The sequence below is a fragment of the Salvelinus sp. IW2-2015 genome, linkage group LG15 (genome assembly GCF_002910315.2).
Source record: "Salvelinus sp. IW2-2015 linkage group LG15, ASM291031v2, whole genome shotgun sequence".
Classification (NCBI taxonomy): Eukaryota; Metazoa; Chordata; class Actinopteri; order Salmoniformes; family Salmonidae; genus Salvelinus; species Salvelinus sp. IW2-2015.
The window spans coordinates 16,487,291-16,496,850 of NC_036855.1; the positions used below are offsets into that span (position 1 = coordinate 16,487,291).

The window sequence follows — 9,560 nt, forward strand, 5'->3', positions numbered from 1 at the left end:
AGCAGCACAAAACATGGTACAAACATTATTGGGCACAGACAGCAGCACAAAAGGCAAGAAGGTAGAGACAATAACTTACGCGAAGGAGCCACAACAGTCATTAAGAGTGTCCATGATTGAGTCTTTGAATGAAGAGATTGAGATAAAACTGTCCAATTTGAGTGTTTTTTGCAGCTCGTTCCAGTCGCTAGCTGCAGTGAACTGAAAAGAGGAGCGACCCAGGGATGTGTATGCTTTGGGAACCTTTAACAGAATGTGACTGGCAGAACGGTGTTGTATGTGGAGGCTGAGGGCTGCGGTAGATATCTCAGATAGGGGGGAGTGAGGCCTAAGGGTTTTATAAATAAGCGCCAGCTATACAGAGATGACCAGTTTACAGAGGAGTATAGAGTGCAGTGATGTGTCCTATAAGGAGCATTGGTGTCAAATCTGATGACCGAATGGTAAAGAACATCTAGCTGCTCGAGAGCACCCTTACCTGCCGATCTATAAAGTATGTCTCTGTAATATAGCATGGGTAGGATGGTCATCTGAATCAGGGTTAGTTTGGCAGCTGGGGTGAAGGAGGAGCGATTACGATAGAGGAAACCAAGTCTAGATTTAACTTTAGCCTGCAGCTTTGGTATGTGCTGAGAGAAGGACAGTGTACCGTCTAGCCATATTCCCAAGTACTTATATGAGGTYACTCTATATGACCTCAAGCTCTAAACCCTCAGAGGTTGTAATCACACCGTTGGGGAGAGAGGCATTCTTCTTACCAAACCACATGACCTTTGTTTTGGAGGTGTTCAGAACAAGGTTAAGGGCAGAGAAAGCTTGTTGGACACTAAGAAAGCTTTATTGTAGAACGTTTAACACAAAATCCGGGGAGGGGCCAGCTGAGTATAAGACTATCATCTGCATATAAATGGATGAGAGAYCTTCCTACTGCCTGAGCTATGTTGTTGATGTAAATTGAGAAGAGCGTGGGGCCTAGGATCTAGCCTTGGGTACTCCCTTGGTGACAGGCAGTGGCTGAGACAGCAGATGTTCTTACTTTATACACTGCACCCTTTGAGGTAGTTAGCAAACCAGGCCAAAGACCCCTCAGAGGCACCACAAGAATGGAATGGTCTACCGTATCAAAAGCTTTGGCCATGTCAATAAAAATAGCAACACAACATTGCTTAGAATCAAGGGCAATGGTGACATCATTTAGGACCTTTAAGGTTGCAGTGACACATCCATAACCTGAACGGAAACCAGATTGCATACCAGAGAGAATACTATAGACATCAGGAAAGCCAGTTAGTTGATTATTGCTAAGTTTTTCCAACACTTTTGATAAACAGGGCAAAATAGAAATATGCTTATAACAATTAGGATCAGCTTGATCTCCCCCTTTAAATAAAGYACCCACCATGGCTGCCTTCCAAGCAATGGGAGCCTCCCCAGAGAGGAGAGACAAGTTTAAAAAGTCAGAGATAGGCTTGGCGATGATAGGGGCAGCAACCTTAAAGTAGAATGCCGCTCGCTCATTTGTATACTTACATGTACATATTCTCATTCACCCCTTTAGATTTGTGTGTATTAGGTAGTGTTGGGGAATTGTTAGATTACTTGTTAGATATTACTTCACTGTCGGAACTAAAAGCACAAGCATTTTGCWWCACTCGCATTTACACCTGCTAACCATGTGTATGTGACAAATAACATTTGATTCGACTTGAGAAAGGGTATAAACCGTCTGACCCAGATGGTTTTTTGGGGTCATGTTTTAGGAGCTCCTTTAGGACCTCAGACTCAGTGACCGCCTGTASGGAGAAACTGTGTAGCAGGGCAGGGGAAAAGAGGGAGGAGCATCGGGGCTAGTCGCATTAGAAGGGGTGGGAGATGAGGAAAGGAGGCATGGCTGAGTCAAATAGGAATCCTGACTTAATGAAGTGGTGATTTAAAGAGCTCAGCCATGTGCTTCTTGTCAGTAACAACCACATCATCAACATTAAGGGACATGGGCATCTGTGAGGAGGAGGGTTTATTCTCCAGGTCTTTAACTGTTTTACAGAACTTCTTGGGGTTAGACCCACAGAGAGAGAACTGCTTCTTAAAGTAACTAACTTTGGCCTTCCGGATAGCCTGAGTGCACTTATTTCTCATTTGCCTGAACGAGAGCCAGTCAGCCTGAGTATGCGTGTGCAGAGCCTTTCGCCAAATGGAATTCTTGAGGTGGAGTAACTCTGCCAGATCACGGTCGAACCAGGGGCTGCACTTGTTTTTAATTGTCATTTTCTTTATGGGGGRGTGTTTGTTAACAATACCACTGAAAATATCAAAAAAAGAAGGTCCAAGCGTCTTCGACAGAGGGGATCAAGCTGATTCTATACCACTTTATAGAGGCGACTTCATGAAGGAAGGCTTGCTCATTAAAGTTTTTTAGCAAGCGTCTATGACAAGTCAGGTCATTACAGAAAACACCAGACTGATACCTATCAGGATTATTTATGAGGATAACATCAAGGAGAGTAGCCTTTTCTGGGTGTTTGGAGTCATAACATTGTGGGATTAGTAATAATCAGAGAAAGATTTAGGGAGTCTCATTGCTTTAGAACTTGGTCATGTGGTTTAAGCATGTCCCAGTTTAGGTCACCTAGKAGGACAAATTCAGACTTAGTGTAAGGGGCCAGGAGAGAGCTTAGGGCAGGTAGGGTACAGGCCGGTGCTGATGGTGTACGATAATAGCCAGCAACAGTCAACAAAGAGCTATTTGAAAGTTTATTGCATAAAACCATAAAATCGAATTGTTTCGGGACAGAGAGAGCAGTGGAGGTGTTCCTTGGTAAATATTGCCACTCCACCACCTTTGGAAGATCTGTCTTGCCGATCTGTGTTTTGAACACATTAGTGTTCAAAACACTCTTTCTTAACCACGTCTCAGTAATGACCAACAGATCTGGATTGGAGCTGTGAACCCACACTTTCAATGGATCCATTTTAGGTAATAAGCTTCTAGTGTTAACGTGCAGGAAACCCAGGCATTTAAGAGAGCAGAAATAAGTGAAGCAGATATCAGAGCACAAGTCAGAATTGGGGCTAGCAACAGTAGATGGGCCAGGCTGTACATGCACATTTCCAGATATCATCTACTGTAATATAATCAGGGCACGGCAGAGGACAGGGAGAGCTCTGCAGTGTTGATGTATGACATTTGAATGTGCATTAGATAGCAACAAGATAATATTGTACAGCAATTTCATCAGGTAACATGAATACAAAGCCAGCAAGTGGTGATTAGAATAGGATGGGAGGCCAAGAGTCCATGTAACCAATAGAGAGTCAGAGTCCCAAGTGTGGGAACAAACATACTCTGTCCTACGGTTGGGTTAACAAGCAAGTTCATAGTCAACAAAGCACGCAGGAGTCATGAGGCAAATAGCATAAAGCACAATAAAAAGAATACGACTTGGGGCTAGCCATTGTAAGTTCAGAGTCACTCGCCCCAACAGTGCGTGTGTGCTGGAGGCGAGCGAAAGCTCGGGAGAGAGAGGGGAGTGTGGCGGGGGTACCTGTACCAGACGGAGAAACAGGCCATGGCAGACAGTGATCAAATTGCCAGGTGGAATCCAAGCAGCAGTGCAGCAGGCAACAGGAGTAGGTGTCACACCCACTTGGGAGAAGCTTTTTTTGTGTGGCAGATTCCTTGTAGAAAATCCCAGCTAGCTAACATAGCTAGCAAGTCTCTGTCCAGAATTTTCTTTCCACGTGAAAAAGGAGGTCGTTAACTAGCTATATCTCTTCAGTTTCGGCGAATGGTCCTTTACGARGTCCCAAAAGAATTGTKCTGTTGTGGCTGTTATGTTTTGGAGATTGCAAGGATGATATCTTTTCAGTTCCAGGTTGGATGGTGTTTTCGGGTTTCTTGTGGTTCTTTTACTAGGCTGGTGTATCTGTGTCTTGGTGTGCCCTGCCTGGCAGAGAGAGAGTGACCACAGAAGGTAGTGGCCCAGAAGTACTCTTAATGTTCCAACAGCAAAACACCATCAACGGTCACTGCCAGGGATGAAGGCTCTAGTCCCCATTACCAGGGGTGCAACTTTGGTTATAGAAGAGAGAGGGGGGGGGCATCTCTAAACAGCTTACCCGACTGCTAGGAGGCATCCGCAAAATCCTAAAGCACAGCGTTGACTCGTTTTGTATCACATTCCAATGATAAAACTGGGGGGAGACAAAAATGCAATTTCAGAATGTGGGGCCCCCGTCCCCAGTGAAAGTTGCACCCCTGACAATTATTATAGCCCCATCCGCAGGGATAATTGCAATTTACTTGTGATGGTTTGTCAAAGAATCAATATCTGGACCCTCTGGTTGATGATGTTTAATCCCACCTATCTGCCCTGCTGGTCATGTTGTTTCATCACCGAGCATGGGTCTGCTCACATCAGCTTCATCACAAAAGTCWAGGTCACAGTGTATGTCTGTGCTCATGTAGACACGTATTTGATATTAAGCATGTTTTAACCAGGCAAGCCAGCATTAGTTTGTACCCATACTAAACTGATACCTCAGCAGCTGAGGCCTGAGCCTTGGTGACACAGACATACATAGAGTCCCTGTCTGTCTTTCTCTCTCACCTCCTCCCTACCTCTGATCTGACCAATCAGCCACAGCCATGTGACTGCTGATAGCCTCCCATTGGGTCCCAGCAGCCTGGCAACAGCCATGTGGAGAGGGTTCTGAAGCCTGTCAGGTTGTTTGCCCGGCCAGGGCTGAGGGGAGCTGAGCAGCTACATCACTGCACTGCGAGGGGAAGGGACACACACACAACATGATCCTCCTATTGCTGCCTTGTGAAGTCAATGGAGTGTGGTGCCCACCCCCCTCTGTTCTGTTGCTGCCTGACTAGCTTGCTGTGAAGTGGGCCAGCTGTGCCCATGATGTTCAGTGTGCTCTATGTTCAGCTCAAACTCGGCCTTTTGTGTGTGTGTGTGTGTGTGTGTGTGTGTGTGTGTGTGTGTGTGTGTGTGTGTGTGTGTGTGTGTGTGTGTGTGTGTGTGTGTGTGTGTGTGTGTGTGTGTGTGTGTGTGTGTGTGTGTGTGTGTGTGTGTGTGTGTGTGTGTGTGTGTGTGTGTGTGTGTGTGTGTGTGTGTGTGTGTGTGTGTGTGTGTGTGTGTGTGTGTGTGTGTGTGGGAGAACTGGATTGAAAATGATGTTCAAGCCTGTAAGTGACTGAGCTGGCTGTATTGCAGTAGACAGGGAGGATGGTAAAGGTATTGGGTAAATATCCAGGTCAGGTTGTAGAGTATCATCATGTGAAGGTTTGTCCCCCAGCCGTCACCGTGCTGACTGGGTCATGTTCTCTCCTCGTGATATAACACATCGGCTCACTCTGACGGAAGCGTTTCCACTGCCAGCAGTCCGGGGTTAAAACAGACCAATCAGAAACTGCCTATAGATAAGAGTTGTTATCACTCTTACACTTTGTTGGTCTAACTCTTTTCTATAATTTTTATTGTGGCTTTAAAAGTGTGTCTGTTGTGGYCACAAATATTGTTCCCATAAGTCTGAACGAGTTAGATATGATTTAGAGATTAATGATCTTGAGCAGACTAAAGCCTGCAGCACAAATTTGAGGTACCATTAAATGTGTGGTTATTTTCTTGATTAACTTGTTTAGTAGGAGGGGATCAACACTTACACTAATGACATGCAGCAAGCCTAATTACTGTGCTCAATAATATTTGGTGTCAGAGCTCTTGGCCCTTAATGGATGTGACAACATCAAAAGGGGATATATCACAGTTAGTGAAGCCATTAGGAGAGAAGGAAGGCACTGTATAGTAGCATCATATTACTAAGGTCCAGAGGCTGGAGGAGAAAGCTGACTCCTGATAATGAGGAGTGATGATGATGCTCTGATACAAGGGATCAGTCTTTAAAAACAGTTCAACTGAATTTGATTCCGGGCTGTAGAGACGTGTGTTTATAAGTCGCTTTTGATAAAAGTGTCTGCTAAATGGCATGTTATTATTATATTATCGTTSAATATTTTCACTGAGTCTTTTGGGGAAGTTAAAAAATGTCTCATTCTTCAACAGAAAATCGTATTATTAGCCAGGGTAGTCTTATATAACCCATGTGTAGCCCATATGTAGCCCGTATGTAGCCCGTAGACTACTAGACACTGCCATAGGGCTTACCCTCTGTGTTGTACAGTATTAGAAATCAATCTCTTTGGCATTCTGGTCCCATCTAGTGGTGGTGCATCAGCCAAGTCTATTTTAYGATTTATGACTGACATGTATTAGCGTGTGTTTTTGTTTCCCTAGACTCTGATGGGTTCCCAGTGTGTGACCAGTGCCTGTCTGAGTACAGCGGTCAGCAGTGTGACCGGTGCAAGGCTGGCTTCTACAGTGCCAATGGTGTGTGTGTCCCCTGCGACTGCAGTGGGAACGCAGACCCTACAGGGCCGGCCCAGCTCTGCCACCCTGACACTGGCCACTGCCTGAGCTGCACCGTCAACACCACGGGGCCTCAATGCCAGCTCTGTGCCCCCGGCTTCACAGGGGACGCCCTTGCTCACAACTGCACTCGCCCAGGTAAGCGTCATCCAATAATTTGGTGCAGAGGAGTATTAGTAGTTGTGAAGTTATTGAATGAGCCATGATTAGCTCAATTCATTCCCATTCACATTGTGAATAATTTGTTTTGTAGCAGCACGGATCGTTCTTACCCCAGAGCCTGCTACAACAACAGAGACCCCTAAAACCACCACTACAACCTCTGCTCCAACCCCCAGCAGCAAGGGCCTGACTGCCACGGTGCCCACCAGTGCTCCCCCTTCCACCACTAACTCCAGCATCCTACTGAGCATAGCCACCACCCAGGCCCTGCTCACCAGCCTGGGCAGCCCCACAGTCAATACCACGGCCGCTCTCACAGAGGTCTCCTGGACCCAGTTCAACATCATCGTCCTGGCCGTCATCATCCTAGTAGTGGTGCTGCTGCTGGGCTTTGTGGGAGGAGTGTACACCTACAGAGAGTACCAGAACCGCAAGCTCAACGCTCCCTTCTGGACCATTGAGCTGAAGGAGGACAACATCAGCTTCAGCAGTTACCATGACAGCATTCCCAACGCTGACGTGTCTGGCCTGCTGGAAGARGAGGCCAACGAGGTGGCGCCCAACGGCCAGCTGGCTCTCACCAACCAGGGCAACTGCTACAAGGCCTAGCCTACAGGGCAGACAGACAGCACACTGCGGACAGACTGGACACTCAGAGAGGCTTCCGGCCTGGCTGCCTGCTTCACAGGACAGAGGCATGAAATGGATAAAGACTTTCAAAGCTGCTGGACACCAAACCCAAAGCTCAATGCGTAACTCGACTCCTTCTACCCAGCTCCTCTCTCCTTCTGTGGAGCAGAAGGACACCAACAGACTGACAGATGTTTGCAAAGAAAAAAGGAATGGTATGTTTCTGTTTGTCCTTACGTTTGGGCTCCATTTCAGATTTGAGTGATTCACGTAAAAGAAGAAGTCGATGAAGGGTCCAAAGAAGAGTAGACTTTTTCAATTCAGTTGTGCCTGCAGAGGGCACTATAGCAGATGTGGATGGTTGTGGTAATGGGGAGTTTGCCCATGCAAGAGTAGAGGACCATGGGAGAATCTCAATTGCATACTCTTCGTATTATCTCTCCAAGCCTCCTTCTCCAAACCGATTGGATGAGAGTGAAAGTCAGAGGTCCCTCCCCTCTGAAGGAAGTGAGGAGAGAGGACACGAGGAGTATGCAATTGAGATTCTTCCCATGTCTCTGTTGTATGGCACACTGTTCCTTATGCAGCTCAAGAGACATCAGACTACACTAGGAACCCTAGCATTTCAGACCCTTTTAAAACGAACTAACAGTTTAAGTTATAACTTGAACAGAGATCTAGTCTAGACGATGATTGTTATTCCATTTATTTTGATTAATTTCTTATTTATTTTCAAGTTTTCATTTTGGGATAAATGTTGCGCATGTAAGATGTGCTTTACATGGTGTTTTGAATTGTTTGCTATATTGAATGCAAATTGAAAAGGGCAAAATGTTTTCATATGTATGTCTTTTTTGTGAGTGATATAGGAAATGGGAAGGCTGCTGGCTTAATGACATCCTCTTTTGTTTTCAGTTGTATCCTGTATAAAGAATCTCCAGGTCCTTACCTTGAGTATTAACGAGGGGTGTTTAGATGATAAAACAAACAGACATTGTATCCTCTCTCTACTCACTACTGTTCACTGCAGGGCAGTAGGTCCTATTGTTCGTTATGATTATCACTTTGACCTATTTACTGATGGTGTGCTAATCTGCTGGTTTGAGAAATGCCTACCTCAATGGAAGTTGCTTAACAAATTCTTGCAAAACAAGTTAGTACTAGTCCATTTAGGCTGGTTTCATTTAAGTAATCCACTTCTAGGACACAATGATGCCAGCCACAATTTCTTATGTAAGTCTTAACAGCACAAAATAGAAACAGATCTTGGTGATGTGTTGCTGGCAGCATCACCGTTAATCCCGCTCAAGTGTTTTTAATAAACTACAATTGATATCCTGGATTTGTTTCTGGTAAAAGTATCATGAGTGAGTTAAGATAGTAAGGGAACTCACTCCTCAGGGAATGCCTCTTTCCCCAGTGTGATCGCTGTACATAAGAGTAGGACGTTGTACAGATGAATGTGAATAGGATCATTATTATTGTACAGGTAGAGTGCAGTTTACGCTCAGAACAGTCAGTACCCTTACACTGAAAGACTCAAATATGGGCTCGGCACAGTCCACACAGGAAATGAACTATCAATAGACCTACCCTCTGTATTGTGTTGCAGGATATGCTACATGCCATCATCCCTAACTACTGTTAAATAATGAATGGAAAAAACTGTAAATAGTACAAACTGAAAATGTCACACACAATGCTAAATAAAATTGGGTTTATTGGTTASTCTGTAACTGTGTTTAACTCCTTTACATTTGCATGTTTACCCTACCTGGAATTTTCTTTCGTTATATTGTTTTTACAGTGGCAGCATTTCTGTGAATTGAAGGCTTAATGACATCAACTAAATAATGATGCCAATCATTTGAGTCACTCACCAGTGCTAATGAAGTGTAGGGTAATTTCAACAGGGAAGACTGGGCTGATTGTTTTAATTTGTTTGTTGTTTCATATTGTCATAGTCTTTGCTTCCTTTTTATGGGCATACGCGGAAACATGGTAAAATGTTTTCATCTGTACATGGCTTGGTACTGTGTAACAGTAGCTCCACCTCAGCCACTGCTGGGACCCCAGGAGCTCTGGAACAATGGAGGGGTGTCCTGTCAGTGCCAGCCTGGGCAGCCAAGCAGCAGTGTTCATTTTGGTAGCTATTTTAGTTTTACTCTTAGGTTTTAGTCTTAGTCACATTTGAGTCATTTCATCCTTTGCTGGTTTAATTACCATCAGTCGACTACAACTCTGGACAATTTTAGTCTAGTTTTAGTTACAGCCATTTTAGTCACATAATTGTCAGTGCATTTTTTTCTATTAAATAATTAARATTTAGGCTAC

The 9,560-nt window shown here is 44.8% G+C and overlaps 1 protein-coding gene across 2 annotated transcripts in view; it reads left to right on the top strand.

The window, feature by feature from the left end:
- Nucleotides 1-8,954, top strand: part of si:ch211-158d24.2 (multiple epidermal growth factor-like domains protein 9) — a 47,061-nt gene extending 38,107 nt beyond the window's left edge. The window contains exons 5-6 of one of the 2 annotated variants that reach the window (XM_024001844.2): nt 6,303-6,572; nt 6,691-8,954. In XM_024001844.2, coding sequence (XP_023857612.1) covers nt 6,303-6,572; nt 6,691-7,205 — 785 coding nt within the window. In that variant the 3' untranslated portion in view covers nt 7,206-8,954. Of the gene's footprint in view, nt 1-6,302; nt 6,573-6,687 lie in introns of both variants that reach the window. The other variant, XM_024001843.2, reaches the window with a different exon arrangement.
- Nucleotides 8,955-9,560: the final 606 nt, after the last annotated feature.